Raw genomic sequence first — 18,503 nt, 5'->3', positions numbered from 1 at the left:
AGACAAAGTGTTCCTGCAGATATGTGCCAAGTGGGGCAAGCCCGTGATGGATCTAATGGCGACAAGCTCCAATGCCAAAGTCCCGTGCTTCTTCAGCAGACGGAGAGATCCTCGCGCAGCAGGGTTGGATGCCTTGGCTCAACCCTGGCCTCCAGGCCTACTGTATGTGTTCCCTCCGTGGCCCTTGATAGGGCGAGTGCTCCTGCGGATTCGGCTGCATCCAGGAGAAGTGGTTCTCATGGCCCCAGATTGGCCCAGGAGGCCTTGGTATGCGGACCTCCGACAGATGCTTGTGGAGGATCCCCTTCAGTTACCTCTGGTTCCCAACCTGTTGTCACAGGGTCCGGTGACCATGGAGGACGCCGGCCAATTTGGTCTTATAGCCTGGCGAGTGAGAGGGCGCAATTGAGAGGCAGAGGCTATTCCAATAAAGTAATTACAACTCTCCTGCAAGCCCGCAAGCATTCCACTTCCGTGGCTTATGCCAGGATTTGGCGCCAGTTTGAAGCCTGGTGTGCTTCCAGAGAGATCACACCCCTGCGGGCTCCTGTCTCGCCGATTCTGGACTTTTTGCAGGATGGTGTACAAAAAGGCTTGGCCTATAATTCCCTGTGGGTGCAAGTGGCAGCATTGGCCTCCCTGCGTGGCAAGGTTGAAGGCGTGTCTTTAGCTGCTCATCCAGATGTGGCACGGTTTCTTAGAGGGGTGCTTCGGCTCTGTCCTCCCGTGCGTGCACCTTGTCCAGCTTGGAACCTGGGGCTAGTGCTGAAGGCCCTTCAGGGTACTCCCTTTGAACCGCTTCGGCGTGCTTCAGAGAAAGATTTGACACTGAAGGCCGTCTTGTTCGTGGCCATTACTTCAGCAAGACGGGTGTCAGAGCTCCAGGCGCTGTCCTGTAGAGACCCTTTTCTGCACTTTTCAGAGTCCGGGGTCACGGTTTGGACTGGGCCTTCCTTCTTGCCTAAGGTGGTGTCAGCGTTTCACCTAAACCAACCTATTTTCTTGCCCTCCTTTGTCGAGGAGGAGTTTCCAGAATCTTTTGGGCAATTGCACCTGTTGGACGTTCGCAGGACTCTGCTGCAGTATCTGCGAGTTACTAACTCTTTCAGGACCTCTGATCATCTGTTTGTTTTGCTATCAGGTCCTCGCAGAGGGTCTCCAGGGTCTAAAGCCACTATTGCCCGCTGGCTTAAAGAATCTATCTTTTCAGCTTATTTGCTTGCCGGCCGGCCTCCGCCTGATGCCTTTAAGGCGCATTCCACTAGAGGAATTTCCTCTTCTTGGGCTGAAACTGGAGCACTCTCTCTTCAAGAGATTTGTAGTGCAGCAACATGGGCTTCTAAGCTCTTTTGCCCTACATTACAGGCTGGATGTGGCTGCCAGGAGGGACGCACATTTTGGAGCGCAAGTGCTGGCGAGTAGTGTGTCTTGTTCCCACCCTATCTAGGGATTGCTTTGATACATCCCATCTGTAATGGCTGCATCTGCTTGATGACAAGGAAGGGAAAATTAGGTTCTTACCGTGATAATTTCTTTCCTTTAGTCATAGCAGATGCAGCCACGATCCCTCCCTGTCTGATGCTATCTGCTGTAAATCTATTTCAGGTTCTGTTCGTGTTTCCTGGAGATTCCATCCTTGGGAGAAAGTCATAAAACAGTCTTGAGGATTCTTGTTAAATTAAAGGAGGATGACTTAATTCCCTCCAGTTTCATGTTTTGGAGGATGAGTTTATTCCCTCTGGGAGGATGAGTTTATTCCCTCTGGGAGGATGAGTTTATTCCCTCCAGTTATGTCTCAGTGGAGGATGAGTTTATGCCCTCCGGGAGGATGTTTCATTCCCTCCATTCTGAGTTAATGCCCTTTGTTGTAGGGCCATTGTTCGCTGTGAGGAAAGCTCATGTTATTCCCATTGCGGTTTGCCATACTGCTTTGGAAGCTTCAAATACTGAAGAGAGGCAGTGGAGCAAGCTGGTATGAGGCATTGAAAAAAGTGTGCTCTCTATCTCCCTCTGCTGGTTGATGGACACAACCCATCTGTAATGGCTGCATCTGCTATGACTAAAGGAAAGAAAATTATCATGGTAAGAACCTAATTTTCCCTTGGGTAAACACAGAATGCTGCAAACATAGATGTACCTACATACAGTACAGAGTAGTCTCAGTAATTTAACATCTCTTTATGATTTTTCAGAACCGTATTGGTGCTGTGAGCCAGTTGCAGTATGAACTGGGCAAAGTTCTCTGTGATGTTCATTCTTTTGATGGAGTTGTTATTGCTGGGTAAGTAATGTGGCATAACAAACATTTATATCATGAATATTTTGGCTACAGCAGGCCATTCAGCTAGTTAGCTGTAGAGTATATATGCAGGTGTTCTTAATATAATTAACTTTTAGTATATATACATAGTATGGAAATGTGCCCATGTAAAGTAACTGCTTTTGATCTTCATTTACTGTTTGCTTACACAGTAACACAGTAAATGACGGCAGATTTATTTATTTATTTATTTATTACATTTGTATCCTACATTTTCCCACCTATTTGCGGGCTCAGTGTGGCTTACAATACATTGTGAATGATGGAAATACAATTCGTTGCAGTACAATTATGGGTTACATAGTGAAGAGTTATGGGGAAGACAAAGTCAAACTATCATTTGGGAATAGAACAATGGAGTATAACAAAGGAATGTAACAATGGGGAATTGATAGGGCGATAAAACAATAGTAAGAGAACATTAGGGTATAACAATTTTATCTGTGGGTAGAGTTTTAAGTGTGGTGAAGATACGGGGGAAGAGAACTCAGAAGAGAGTGTATTGATGCATTTCTATTAGTGTGTAGAGACATCATGTGTTTTGATCCTTGCAATAAGTTTTCTCAAATAGGTGAATTTTCAATAGTTTGCGGAAGTCGGTTAGTTCGTGGATCGTTTTCAGGTTGCGTGGTAGTATATTCCAGAATTGCGTGCTCATATAAGAGAAGGTTGATGCGTGCAGTACTTTGTATTTTATGCCTTTGCACTTAGGGAAGTGGAGATTGAGGAAAGTTCGGGATGATCTTTTAGCGTTTCTGGGTGGTAGGTCTATTAAATCAGACATGTATGCAGGGGCTTCACCGTGAATGATTTTGTGGACTAAGGTGCATACTTTAAAAGTGATACGTTCCTTGAGTGGGAGCCAGTGTAGTTTCTCACGTAAGGGTTTTGCACTTTCGTATTTTGGTTTTCCGAAGATGAGTCTGGCTGCTGTATTTTGGGCTGTTTGAAGTTTCCTCTCTATTTGTTCTTTGCAGCCTGCGAATAGTGAGTTGCAGTAGTCCAGATGACTAAGTACGAGTGATTGCACTAAGCCGCGGAAGACAGATCTTGGAAAGAATGATCTTATTCTTTTCAGTTTCCACATGGAGTAGAACATCTTTTTGGTTGTGTTGTTCGCGTGAGTCTCAAGTGTTAGGTGGCGGTCTATAGTGACTCCAAGGATTTTTAAAGTTTATGAGATTGGCAGATTTAGTCTAGGTGTGTTAATAGCGGTAAATTTATTCGTGTTGTATTGGGAGGTAAGTATGAGGCATTGAGTTTTTTCTGCATTCAGTTTCAATCGGAATGCATCTGCCCAGGTGTTCATGATGTGTAGACTTTGGTTGATTTCGTTGGAGATTTCATTAATGTCTTGTTTGAAAGGAATATATATCGTTACATCATCGGCATATATGTATGGGTTATGGTTGTGGTTTGATAGAAGTTTTGCCAAGGGGATCATCATTAGGTTGAAAATAGTTGGCAAGAGGGGGGATCCCTGTGGTACTCCATACTGAGGTGTCCATGCAGCAGACGTAGTTGAATTTGATGTGACCTGATATGAGTGTGAGGTTAAGAACCCCTTGAACCAGTTTAGGACATTGCCTCCGATTCCAAAATATTCAAGAATGTGTAATAGGATTCAGTGGTCAACCATATCAAAGGCACTTGACATGTCAAATTGTAAGAGGAGATAAAGACCTGCATGGTCCATCCAGTCTGCCCTTCAAGGCGACAGGAGCTGCTTTCGATTGCAACTATGAATCATCTCTCCTTAACCGTTCATATGTCCAAATTTGATCAATGAATAGTTCTTGGAGTAATATTTTGTATTTTCGACTGTACTTCTCCATTTGCCACTTGTTTTTCCTCATTTGCTGATCTAAGTATTTGAAATGACTTCTCTCCTCTTCTGAAAATACTGCTACTTTCTTCCCTTTGTGTACTGGTGAATTGTCATTCATTCCTTCTACTCATTGCTACCTGCAGCGCTTTCACACGGAGGCGAGAGGTGCTGTGACTTCAATGCGAAAAAAAAATCAATCCAATATTTTAAATTCCAGTTATATGAGCATGGGAACAAAAATGGGAAGCTCTTGGCCAGGATGCCTAGGCAATGAGTCGGCCCTACAAAAAATTTGAAAATGGAGGGGAGTGATGGGTCTTTGGTTCAGTATGATGGGGAGATTGTAATCTTTTTAAACTTTATGAACAGTTTCCCCTTTCTTTGAGTGGTCTTATTTGTTTATACTGGATGACAATTTTCCCTAAATGGTCGTACATTTTGCAAGTTCTCCCCATCAGACTGCTTAAGAGAGACTTGAGGAAGTTGCGTGGTCATATTGGAACATTTTGTTTGGTGGGGGGGACCTAAACTACGGTTGTCTTTTGGCAATTGGAAAATGGGGGATCGGGCCTACCAGATCTGAGAAGATACAATTAGGCCTGTCTGGCTCGACATTTGAAGGATTGGCTGTTGGGCATTCATTATTATACACCTGGGGACACAGAAGCATCTTTGTTTCGGCCCTGGCATCTTAATTATTTTCTTCATGCACCATACAGGCTCCTACCTAGGGTGGTTAGACAAAGTTCCCTCTTGAAACCTCTCAAGGAGCTTTGGATGGATTTTGCTAGGATGTGGGGAGGCAATGCTACTTGTACCTTCTTATTGACTGTGTGTGGTAATGATAGCTTTGTCCCAGGGCAGGAGAATGGAGTGTTTTGTACATAGGAGAAGGAGGGTTTCTATCTTACCGAGCATTTTTTGACACCAGAGGAGGGATTACAGTCCTTTGATGCCCTTCCTCCTCAATTGAAGGCATATGGTGGGAGTTTTTTTGCTTACTGTAAGCTGTCCCATTATGTCCTGTCTTTAGATTTTGTTACCGGTCACTGTGCGACTTGGTGATAAGTTTCTTGCTTTTTTCTCCAGAGTTTCCAGACTGCCAAGACCTGTCGCTTCTTCCTCTTCAACATCAGCAAAATTCGCCCTTTCCTATCTGAGCATACCACACGAACTCTCGTCCACGCTCTCATTACCTCTCGCCTTGACTACTGCAACTTGTTCCTCACCGGCCTCCCACTTAGCCATCTATTCCCCCTTCAATCCGTTCAGAACGCTGCCGCACGTCTTATATTCCGCCAGAACCGATATACTCATATCAGCCCTCTCCTCAAGTCACTTCACTGGCTTCCGATCAGATACCGCATACAATTCAAGATTCTCCTCCTTACCTACAAATGCACCCGGTCTGCGGCTCCTCACTACCTCTCTACCCTCATCTCCCCCTATGTTCCCGCCCGTAACCCCTATGCCAAGCCCCCTCCCTACCCATCTTCAAATCTCTGCTTAAAACTCACCTCTTCAAGGCTGCTTTCGGCACCTAACCTTTCGTGAAATATAGTATGCCCTATCAGACGGACTCTACACTTGTCTTTAGATTGTTTAGATTGTCTTTAGATTGTACACCTGTCTTCTAGATTGTAAGCTCCTTGAGCAGGGACTGTCCTTCCATGTTAAATTGTACAGTGCTGCATAACTCTAGTAGCGCTTTAGAAATGTTAAGTAGTAGTAGTAGTTTCTGAGGAACAGGTGACTATTTCTGGACTGCATAAGGCTTTTCAGTCCCTAGACCCTACTAGAGATTATAGTCTTCTACAGCAAGTGTGGGAGCAGGAAGAGGCTAGCCCTTTGGGGCTGCTCAATTTTCCTAGGTTGGTGGAAAATATTCCTTTGGCTGTTCGTAGTGCTATCGTGAGTGTCAATTTTGGGTCACCCACCGAGCATATTTTTCCCCTCAGCGGGCTTTTTAAAGCTATATATATATCCTTCCCAGCTTGTCAAAGTGTAATTCAGAGAACGGCATCTTGTTTTCACGTCTTTTGGCCCGGCCCTCAAATTACCACCTCCTGGGAAGGAATAGCTGCTTATCTTTTATTGAATTCTCGTCTCGCCCTTAGATTGTTCATTGTGAGGGTGATATAGGTGTTTGGGGCAGAGGTCCTAAATTGGGGAAGAAATGTATCTTTCAGCAATGGCAAAATAAGTTGCATAGGCTAGAGAAGCCCATCTTACTTATAAACGATCTAAACTCTTTTTTTGAGATCTGGTCTACGGCACCTAACCACTACACCTCTATTCAGGAAATCTTGACTGCCCCAACTTGACATTTCGTCCTTTAGATTGTAAGCTCCTTCGAGCAGGGACAGTCCTTCTTTGTTAAACTGTACAGCGCTGCGTAACCCTAGTAGCGCTCTAGAAATGTTAAGTAGTAGTAGTACATATGTCCAGTCTCGTAATCCAATAGTTCGGAGTTTAGTTTTGAACAAGCTACATCTTGTGCCTTCTTAATGATATCTTATGGAGGTTGTATTCTCATATGGTCATAGTCCTCTAGGGTTCCCTGTTGGGAGGGAGGGGGCTGGAGATGGGTGGGTACCAGGGATATTATGGGTTGGGATGGGGGGGGAGGCTATAAGAGTCCAAGCCTTCCTCCCCATCTGTTGTGGGTTATATGTTGTTAAACTGGCTATAATTCGTTGTCCTTCAAGGATGCTAATTATATCTGTTTTGCTGCTGTTTGCTTTATATTGTGTTATTCCTTACAATTGTTTAGATTGAATTTATATCCTTGCATTCTGACTCAATTTTTCTAATAAAATATATCTAAATTACTGTTTTGGGATCTTGCCAGGTACTTGTGACCTGGATTGGCCACTTTTGGAAACAGGATACTGGGCTTGTTGGACCATCAGTCTGTCCCAGTATGTCAACACTTACGTTCTTATGTTAACTTTATAGTTTTCATCACTTTATTTTTGAATTATGCTTTCTTCATTTTTCTTCCAGCTCATTCGGAATCAGTGCTAGGATTCTGATGCATTGAATTATCATTTCCAACTGCTTGGAGCTCTTTTCCCTATTTTAATAGGCCTTCCCTCTCATTATTCCTAGTCTTGTCATTATAGCAACAGTTCTAAGGCTGGAAGGTATGCACAGTGAATAGACAGCCACCACAGCAGCTTCAGCCAACCCAGGATGCAAAAAATTTGATTTTGAGTATTGAACCGTGCACCCTCATAGCGCTGTGTACTGCATTTACTGTTGAACTACTGGGTGACCCTGACTCAGCAATTTTGTAAATGTCCCTAGAAGGTTAAATAGTATGAATATAAAAACTGTTCCAATGTAATCTCTAAACAACCCAGGGGCGTAGCTATGGGTGGGCCCAGGCCCACCCACTTTGCCATGCTCACTCCAATTGGTGCTGGTCTTTTAGGTGCCGGTTAGGTTGCAGTGGAATGCACAGCCTTTCAGTTTTGCTGCAGCTGCCTCAGCCATATGCAGTTAGGTACCGTCAGGAAATCAGCAGCTCTCCAGATAGTCTCGTCCTCTTACCTGCGGTAATGTGGTAACCTGCTTCATTGTTTTTAGTCCGTGTCCGGAAGTCAGGTGCCCTAGTGCCGTGCTGCTGCTGCAACAGTGCTGTGTTTTGCTGCTTTCACTGTCGAGTCCCGTCAGTCTCGCTATTTCGGGGCTCCTGCCTTGCCTTACTCCCCTCCTCCCCCCCGTGCTCCTGCGGCACGCACAGAAAAATCTGCCTCCAATGCTGTGGCTCGGCTGCCGGTTTCCTTCACTGTGCACTGCAAGCAGGGCTAGAGAAGATGTTACTGGGCCTTTACTGGATCAGCCTTAAGTTAAGCCCCCCAACCAGCCAGGCCTCAGCAGTATCCCATGGCCCACAGCCTCATCAAGGCAAGCACAGGAGCCAGCACGCAGAGCACAGGCTGCAGTGCTCTCTGAGTCTGCATTTGCCACCACCTGCACACAAATTAGAGAAACTCAAGCCCAGCTGCCCAGGTAAAAGCCGCATTGAGCCTGCCATGAGTGGGAAAGCGCGGGGCACAAATGTAACAAAAATAAAATAAAATAAATCTTTTTACATGTACAGTGAGTGTAATGCTGGTGGTGGGCTTCTGGGTGGGAGTGGGCTCTTCATTGCCTAGGGGAGAAAAAGGTATATTTAATTATTAAATATACCTGAGCCCACCCCCTTCCATAAATTCACCAACAATAAATTTTAATGTTGGTGGGTTTCTGGGTGGGGGAGGGCTTAGGTTGTATATATTTTTTAAATGTTGGTGGGTTATTGGGCGGGGATGGTCTCAGGTGTCCAGGTTAACATTAAAAAAAAAAAAAACCTTTATATTTAATGTAGGTAGGTTTCGGGTGGGGATGGGCTCTGCAGTGCCCAGGACATTAAAAAAAAAAAGGTTTGTATTTAATGCTGGTGTGCTTTATAGCTAGCGACAGTTCTCTTTTGCTGCTCAACACTGGCACTCAGTGCATGCTTGGTTTTCATGCATGTGCAGGAAAACTGAGCATGCACTGGGTGCCTATGAAGAGCTGCTGCTGACTGTGAAACTGTGTTGAAGAAAGTCTTGATCACATTCAAGGAGGTTTCCAGCTGGTGGGGGCTTGGGGATCCCCGCCAGCTCAGGTATTTAAAGGTTTGAGTTGGGGGAGATGGGATGTGGCGATTACATATGCCCACCTAGTTTCCCCAGTGGCCCACCCAAAATCTTAGGTCTGGCTACGCCTCTGAAACAACCTTGCTATTTTTCAAAGTGTGAATCAAGATAATTGTTTTAATTTATCCTAAGCAAAGTTCAATAATTTTAAGTCATTTCATTGCTAAACATAGCTTTCCAATCTGATATAATTGCGTTTTACCAGTTGCTTTGTTAGCTGATAGTGTAAAAATGTTGCTTCCGATAAGTAATTTTTTAAACTATGATAAATAAATCAGTTCATAAAAAAAGAGCCAAAACGTATACAAATGTCTGTGGCAGTGTAAAAATGTAACTTCCAATAAGTAATTTTAAAAATTATGATACATTAATCAGTTAATAAAGAAGAGCCAAAACTTATACAAATGTCTGTGATAATCAGGTATTCAGTAATTTTGTAACAGCCTTCCTAAATTCTGCAGCTGATACGTACAGATGTTCAAAGTAGGTGAGTACATTTATACCTGCTATTTATTGCGCACACATTTTTCTTAAAAAGTTAGTGTACTTTTGTAAATCTTATCCCAACCCACTCTGCCTCCTGGAATTCTCTGTTCATCATTGATAAGAATATGCATGGAATAACAGCATTATGTATAAAATCTGAGAAGTTTTACAACAAGCCATTTCTGTGCATAGATTACTGTTTTGTGTACAGAAATGGCTTTCAAAATTATCCTGTTTTGTGTACAGAAATGGCTTTCAAAATTATCCTGTTTATTATTTGAAACAATAGTACCTGTTTTTTAGTTGATGTTAGCCACAATTACTATTTACAAATATTGTAACTAGCTATAAATTCTATAAAGTAGGGAATCCTTCTACCCTCTCTTCCCCTCTTCACCACTCACTCGTTTTTTGCCTGGCTGCCGAGCTTAACTATTATTTTTTTCAGTCAAAGTATATAGGGTTACTTGATTATACTATACACACATATCGGCGGTCTCAAATAGTTTGGAAAAAGTCCAGTTAAATATGGACTATCACTTTATCACAGATAGGAGCTGCTTCTCCACATCTGACCTCTGAGATTGATGGCAGAATCTGAAATATTGATTTGGTGCAACCTGAGCTGTGTCATAGCAGGCTCCTAACATCTCCACATTCTGAGAGCTCCATACATTTACGGCCAAAGATTAGCTAATTGAGCCTTGGCTGTGTGTGGAACATTTTCTGTTTATCATTAAACTTTTATCACACAGTTACGATGCTTGTTTTCTGGGTCAGACCTTGAATTCCTTTTCATTTGAGACAGCGGTGTCTGCGGTTACCTCATTCCCAATCAATTTTGTATACACACCAGCCTTTCTACAGTTGCATCTCTCCAAGGGATGTCTTTAAAGACATATGATCTTTTATTTTTTTCTTAAACATAAACTGGTATGTGCACAGTTGCTTACAGCTGTGATTTTTCTGTTCTAATCAGATGGGGATGATGATGATGCAGCGGTCCTTTGTCAACTCCTTGTCAATTATAAAATATAACAATTCAAAGCCTAAACTAGAGAAAAGTAAACTGAGAGGCTTTCTTCAGTTAATTCTTTGGTTCTGTTTTGTATAAGTACAGTTATTTAGTGGACAATCCATGTCCAAGTCAGTAAGACCATAAGAAGGGATTACACACAAGGTTTAACTAAAGCCACAATTATTTTATTCTGTTTTAAAAATCATTTATAAATATATGGTTTATGATGACTTAAATACAGGAGATTTGGTTTTGTCTGGTGGGCTTTACATCATGGAGATGATTAGACCTTAGTTTGGAGAGAGAATGATGGCTGGTACTGTGACAATGCCTACTGGTAGAAAGAGGGCTCTGAGCTTGTGTTTTTGCTCCCACCACTTGTGGGCTTTCATCTAGCTCTGCTGGCGCTGTGGGAGCACTTAAAATGTAAGAACAGAACTTATATGCATTGTGCTCACATGTCATCAAAGGCACAATGAGACCATCTAAAGAGCTGATGAAGTATAAGCACACCTGCACAAACGCTCCTGCCAATAAAAGAAGGTGTTCAGATTCACACTCTGTGCAGAAATATCAATGTAGTACCAGTACCTCTTCCGGAATTGCCCAGTAGGACAAAAGACCTCTTCAGCACAGACCATTCTGCCATTGTGCAATCCTCTGTGCAGAAGCCTAAACCCATAACATTGGTATTAGTCTCAGTAGCAGATGAATCTTCCCCTACCACATCTTTTCAGTTACTTGAGTGTTCCCACTCTTTTCTACAAAATATATTTTTGGGCTTTGTGAAGGAATGTGTGAGAAATGCTTCTGAAGTCCAGTGCATCCAACAAAGCTTTCTTAATCCCGCACAGAGAGCAGCCTGTTGTGATCCAATTGTCATCTTGTTATTTTCAGATTTGATAAATGAATGCGCTCATTCCCTTCCTCCATATTTTCTTGACTGACTCAGTGTAGGATGCCTTCTAAATCCAGCTACCCTCTATGGAATATGAGGGTCGACAGGAATTCATCTGATGTTTTGCCATTGAGGAGTGAGTCACCATATGAAGACATGTCATATTTAAAGTTTGTTGGTAAAATGGCTAAGGAAGTTTCATTCTCTCTTCAGTAAGAAATGGCACCCCTGTATTTAGCCTTCTCCAATACATAGAGGCTCTCCAGTACACAGAGGCACCCCAATACAATGGTGGCTATACCTGTGCCCAGCGTCTGAGAGACATCAGCTTTGTATATGGCAGAATCCACTTTCACTATTGCACTTAACTGTAACAGTGGAAACAGATATATGCAATGCTAAAAATGTAAAGATTTTTCTAATACCCCTTCAAAAAGGACTCTCATTTTACCTAATCTTAACCCTGCAGATCCTTCTAATTTTTGCCCTATCTCTAACCTCACTCTTTTTTTCTAAAATTCTTGAGAACATGTTCTTCACCAATTAGATACCTTCCTGGAAAGTACTATTGCGCTTCACCCTTACCAGGAGGATTTTTGTCATGGCCACAGCACTGAGTCCCTTCTTGCTCTTCACAACAATATCCGCTGTTCACTTGACCAACGTTGGTCTGTAATTCTAGTTTCTTTAGACCCCTCCTCAGCCTTTGATCTTATCGACCACTCTCTTATTCCGCAGACTTCATTTGATGGGAATTTCTGGCCTTTGTTTTCCTGGTTCTCCAACTATCTAATCGTTCTTTTCAGCTCGCTCTTTGGGACATTCACTCCTACACCTTCCCTGTACTTTCTGGTGTTCCTCGAGGTTCTTTTCTCTCCCCCACACTATTCCTTGTTCCTCTGCTCACAGTTATTCAAGAACTAGGCTGCACACCTTATTGTTATGTAGATGACACCAAGATCTTTTTAGGCTGCACACCTTATTGTTACACAGGTGACACCCAGATCTATTACCATGTCTCACATAACACCTCTTTTGTTTTGCTTCTCAATTCTTCTCTTGCCCTTGTCTCTCAATGGCTGCAGGACCATTTGCTATTCCTGAACATTTCTAAATATGAAGCTATCCATTTTCTTAACCCGCAAATCTTCCCCTCTTGTTCTACTCTGATCAATTTCTTTCTGTTATACAGTTAAGATTCTCGGTGTGACATTTGTCTCAAAGCTCTCTCTTAAGCTACAAATTGATTGTTATTCGCTCTTCATTCTTTACTATGCATTGCATATGTTCACTTCGTCCACTCCTTTCCCCACCTCTACTGTGCACAATTCTCCTTGCTCTTGTAATTTCTCATCTGGATTTCAGTATCTCTATTTACTGGCCTCCCGTTGTCATTGCTCAAACGTTTACAACTTATTCAGTCTACTGCTGCTAAGCTTTTCCACTGTGTGCTTCGCTTCGGTCATGTTACTCCCCTTCTTGGTGTTGAACATTGGCTTCCTGTCTCAGCTCACATTCAATTCTAGGTTCGCCTATTCATGTTTAAAGGCTGCCTTCTGTCTGCCCCTGCCTATTTAAACAATATTTTGATCCCTAAGTACCACCTCACACTTTCTGTTCCTCCTCCTCTAATCTGTTGACCCTTCCTTCCACCCCAGTCCCTCTGCCTGGATATCTCTCATAAGACCTCTTTCTGCTACCTCGGTCCCTCCCTATGGAACTCCCTCCCTTCTCAAATTCAAGTTTTTCCTCAAAATCCACCTCTTCTCTAAAGCTTTTAACTCTCCTTCCTCATAATTTGCCTTCTCTTCTCTCCCCCATCTTTCTATCCGTGTATTTATTTATTTATTTATTTTAGTTTTGTACCATCCCCTTTGCAGTATTTCAAGCATGGTGAATAAATAAATAAAATAAAAATGGATCAGTTGGGGAAGAAAGTGTTTCAGGGAGCTATGCTCTCTGCTTGGATAGTTGCTCACTAGCTCTGTGGTTCAGTTTATGCACATAGTCTTCCTGAAGGGGCAGTTTCTCTCTCCTGCTGTTCTGCACAAACTTGGGAGCAGCTACTTTCCATGCCAGCAGAAACTGATAAATACAGTACCCAGCTTATAATGCCTTATAGGCATTGCTCAGAACCTTTGATTCAGCAGTTGCAGCCTTACAACTACAGTAGCATGGCTGTGAGCATCCAGCTTATGAGAAGACTTATACGGTCTGTGCCAGAGCTGGTGGTGGGAGGCGGGGATAGTGCTGGGCAGACTTATACAGTCTGTGGTTGGGAGGCAGGGCTGGTGGTTGGGAGGTGGGGATAGTGCTGGGCAGACTTATACGGGTAGGGTATACACAAAAGTAGCACACATGAGTTGTCTTGTTGGGCAGACTGAATGGACCGTGCAGGTCTTTTTTTCTGCCGTCATCTACTATTTTACTATGTAAGATGTGCAATCCAAGTTAGCTGATGCTCCTTGTAATGGAGACTTAACTCTTTGGAGGGAAAGTAAAAGAAACAGTGAAAGGGCACAGCCTGAGGGGAGCAGATGAGATTTTTTCCACAGTGGGTTTTCCTCCAAAGTCTGGAGAGGTCTCTCCTAATGAGGACTCTGTGCCCCAGGTAGTGTGCTTGTTTTGTTAAGAGGAGTTGTCTTCCTTTACAGTCCATGTTTTGGTGGTAGCAGAGTCCGCCTCAGAGCAGACCCTATTTAGGAGAGCCTGAAGGAGCACATTTGGCATCTCAGCAGTCCTCCGCTTCCCTTTTCAAGAGGATTGGGGCTTCTAGCTTATGGCTTGGACCTTGAAAGGTAGTGCTTATAAGGGAAGGGGTTTTCTTCCTCAGCCATTGTGATGCTACTAAAAGTGCAGAAATCCTCCATGTCTCTTGCTGCCTTCAGGTTCTAGAGAGCGTTTAAGACCTGGTGTTCCTCTGCAGGCGGACATTCCACTCATCTTGTCGTTCTTACAGGGTGGTCTGGATCTTGGCCTGGTGCTTAATTGACTGATTGTCCAGGTGGCAGCGTATTTCAAAGGCAAAGTTAGTGAGGCCTGTGTTGCAGCCCAGCAGGATGTGGTGTGCTTTTTTACAGAACTTACACAAAAGGTCTTTTGCTGCTATAATAAATAAAAACAACTTTTATACTGAATATCTTCTGACCATCAGAGGCAGTACGCCGCTATTATTTATTTGTTGGTGCAGTAGCAATTTCCTCTTTTCTCATCATCGGTCCATTTTTTTATATATAGAAAAACGTTTAAACAGCATTTCAAAAATGCTTGAAATTATAGTATGTCTGTACTTATCTTAGACAATAATATCAGGGGACTTTAAATCCAAACCCAGTTTGCGTGAGGCTGTATTCTACAATGTACGAAACCCTGACCCAGAATCTGGAGTGTGAACAGAAGGGGACCGCCTCTCTCCCTTAGCGCACCACACGTTTGTGGGGAACCCAGTGCGAAATCATTCGTAGACCTGATTCTGGGTCGGGGTTTCGTACGTAGCAGAATGAAAGATCTCACTCTTAAATTTTTCTTGTGGGCATCTGTTTGGCTAGATGGATTCTGGTGGTGCAAGCACTGTCTTGCAGGTACCCTTATTTGTCCTGATATTTTACTGCATACTGTTCCCTCCTTTCTGCTAAAGTTGGTTTCTCCATTGAGCCAGAGAGTTTCTCTCACAACCTTTCAGAAGTGCTTGGTATTGAGACTGTCACAGACACTTCATAAACAGAACATTCACAGAGTGTTTACTACTTGGAGATCACTAATCCTTTTCTGATTTTCTTTCTGTCCTCTTATGGTCCTCATAAGGGTCACATGGTCTGTATTCATCTCAGTGGTTGATTGAGTCAGCCTACATTCTTCAGAAATAAAATAAAAGGTTCCTCGGAGCCTTAGGGCTGACTCTACCAGGTCACAGGCTTGCTATTTGGTCTTTGGTAGAGCAATCCTGGATGGTGGTGTGTTTCTTATGCCCTGTGGGATAAAAGTTCTGGCACATCCCACAGGTCTGGTCAAGCAGGATGATAGACGAAAACACACAGTGGATCCAAAAAAAGTCCTCTCACAATGAGTGTCTTCCTGAACAAGGTCTTTATTAATAATAGCAGAATCGACCCGACACGTGACGTGTTCGGCCGTGAGGCCTGCGTCAGGGGTCTATAAAATAATATAATATACAAAGACATGCATAAAATTACAAGTATAATTCAAACATGACATAAATAAAAACGTGAACATCCATATAAAATTGTTATACAGGTTTAAAACATTAAAACGTCAGAATGAAAGATGCAAAGTATATATGATAAAATATATAATGAAAATATAAATATATAACTTTAAAACAATAAGGAATTTAGGTTACATAAAGATATAAAATTATACCACATAGAGATAATGAGGACAAGAGGGGCACGGACATCATATATTTTTATATGCTTATATACATACAATTTTTTGACTTTGTTTTCACATCAGTTCGGGTTGATAGTAGTGTTTTCATATGTACTTACGTTTTTTGTATATGATAAGCATTTTTCAATCATTTCCCCTCAGCCTCGCTAGCCTTCATTACGTCTCCACTTTTAACTGGTGCTTATTTAGTGCAGATATAGAATGAAGTATTGTGCCTCACATAAATTAGCGTGCTTTCTAGTACTTAGCATTTACTTGGCGCTTTCATGGCTTGATCGCGGTGGCAATGCCGATAGCTATGCTGTCTGTTGTAGTAGCTTATAGCATGCCTCATACCTATTACTTTTCTTCTATTTTCATTTCTATGGGTACACATTTTTATCTGTAATCTGCTTTCTTTTTGATTTACACTGAGTTCAGCTACGTCATGATTTCTTGGGCATAGGTCACATTTTGAATTGTCACTATATATTTTTTGACTGTAATTGCACACTTTTCGTGTTGACCAACGTTCTTACATGCATTAGTTCCTCTGCCAGCATGTTATGGGGTTCATTACTTTTTACTTTCGTTGCAAGGGTATAGATTTCTGCCACATAGGCTTTAAGTGTTCCTCTTCAATATATGTTCTATACTTTCCATGTTATTATTATTACTTTTGCTTCCTCATTTTTAATTTTTATGTTTATTTGTATTTTGTCCTTTTTATATTGTTATTCTTCTAGTGCCATTTTTTACAGTAATATTAGGAATCTTCCTCTTTTTTCCTATGTTTTATCATTTTTGTGTTTTTTTATTCATTTTTTTGAGATATCAATTTTTTCAACACTTTGCTGAGTTTGTCGGCAGCCGTGTTACTATTTTCTTCTTTTTTCAACCCTTGTTCACTTTTTTTTATATTCATTTTTGTTTTTAGTCTCATTCTCACATTCATGTGGTCTTCTTCATTATTCTCCATCATTACACACATTTTTGGGATCCCTGTTCATATCTCTGTGTTTTACCTTCCTTTAGTTTATTTTATTCTAGAGGAATGTATGGAGAGCATGTATGATTTATTGCTTCGTTTTACATATTATTATAGATATCGTTGTCAGCAGCTTTAGTGCTATATATTTTTTTTCATCTGATCTACAAGGTACTTTTTTCTACAGATATTACTAGGTACGTTTCTAAATTTATATTATATTCTGTGTGTATTTTATTTTATTTTATTTTATTTTATTCTTGTCCTCATTATCTCTATGTGGTATAATTTTATATCTTTATGTAACCTAAATTCCTTATTGTTTTAAAGTTATATATTTATATTTTCATTATATATTTTTATCATATATACTTTGCATCTTTCATTCTGACGTTTTAATGTTTTAAACCTGTATAAACAAATTTTATATGGATGTTCACGTGTTTATTTATGTCATGGTTTGAATTATACTTGTAATTTATGCATGTCTTGTATATTATATTATTTTATAGACCCCTGACGCAGGCCTCACGGCCGAACCACGTTCACGTGTCGGGTCGATTCTGCTATTATTAATAAAGACCTTGTTCAGGAAGACACTCATTGTGAGAGGACTTTTTTGGATCCACTGTGTGTTTCGTCTTTCGTTTTCCTGTGGAGAGCTCACCTTCTGTGGGTATTTGCAAGCAGGATGATAACAAGGTGAAATTTGTTCTTACCAGTTAGTTTCTTTGCAGAACAGTCCAGGACCTGCTTCCAGTAGAATAAATAATTCTGTAGATTCCTGGGTTCTAGGTATGCCATCTGTTTATGGTTTATTCAGTTTAGTATACTGCCACTTTGCAATAGTGCAACAGCACAGGTCACAAGTTGGTGAACAATAAAAGGAAAATTATAGAAAAGGAAGGCAGCTAGTAGAAGACAAGGAGAAGTAGCCAGAAAGCACATATGGAAGACCGTCTGCTCCCAGGCCAGTTACTGAACTCATTCTAGACAGAAAGACCTGAAGAAATAAGTTTTTAGGATGTCTTAAATCTGATAAAGGTGGGGGGAATGTTTCTGTTCATAAGGCAAAGGAAGGGAATTCCATAACATAAAATGATTGTTCATGTGTGGACCTTAGGTGGGTGAGTCAAACAGGGGGAATGTTAAGATGACATCATGCAAAGACCAAAGGGATCTAGATGGAACATGCAGGGAGATTTAGAAGCTCAATAAGAAGAGGCTTTATGGTGAAAGTACCTTGAATGTCAGAGTGAGAATCTTATAGTGGAGACAACAGGCAAGGGCAGCCAGTCATGCTGCTTTAACAAAGGGGTAACATAGTCATAGTGCTTAGCTTTAGAAAGGAGTCTGATCGATATATTTTGTATAGCTTGAAGTCATTTAATAGCAAAGTGGGGGAGTCCACGTACACCACATTACAGTAATTAGCGTAGAGGCTACTGATCATAAAGTAAGATCTGGGAGGGCTTGTCTAAGTATGCATGTACACGGTGAAACAGCCTAAGAGCCCAAAAACACTTTTTGCCAGTGCAGCAGTCTGTGGCTCAAAGGTGAGATTACAGTCTATAATCATTCCTAGATATTTGAGCTTGAAACCCGGGTAATGGGAACCTGTTGAGTGGATGTTATAGTTGGTGAGATATGCCCTTTGTATCCAAGGCCACTGTCATTTTTGATGGATTTAACACTAGATAACTCTACAATAGCCAATTAGCATTCTGGTACAGACAAAGCTAAATTCTGCAGAGATCAATCTTTTCTGGGTTCATTAATTCAATTAAGAGTGTCATCGTTCAGTCCTACACATTGTCTCCATGAATTTGGATGAGTGCAGTGAGAGGGCTCAGAAAATTATTAAACATTAAAGCGGCAAGGACTGACC

At 41.7% G+C, this 18,503-nt stretch overlaps 1 protein-coding gene across 1 annotated transcript in view; it reads left to right on the top strand.

Annotated features, from left to right (window-relative positions):
• FBXW8 (F-box and WD repeat domain containing 8) overlaps positions 1-18,503 on the top strand; it is a 331,216-nt gene that overhangs the window by 124,365 nt on the left and 188,348 nt on the right. Inside the window, exon 4 of the mRNA XM_030219095.1 lies at positions 2,193-2,281. Coding sequence (XP_030074955.1) covers positions 2,193-2,281 — 89 coding nt within the window. The remainder of the gene's footprint in view (positions 1-2,192; positions 2,282-18,503) is intronic.

This window comes from Microcaecilia unicolor, chromosome 11 (assembly GCF_901765095.1).
Source record: "Microcaecilia unicolor chromosome 11, aMicUni1.1, whole genome shotgun sequence".
Taxonomy (NCBI): domain Eukaryota; kingdom Metazoa; phylum Chordata; class Amphibia; order Gymnophiona; family Siphonopidae; genus Microcaecilia; species Microcaecilia unicolor.
This window is presented reverse-complemented; position numbering and strand designations above follow the sequence as displayed.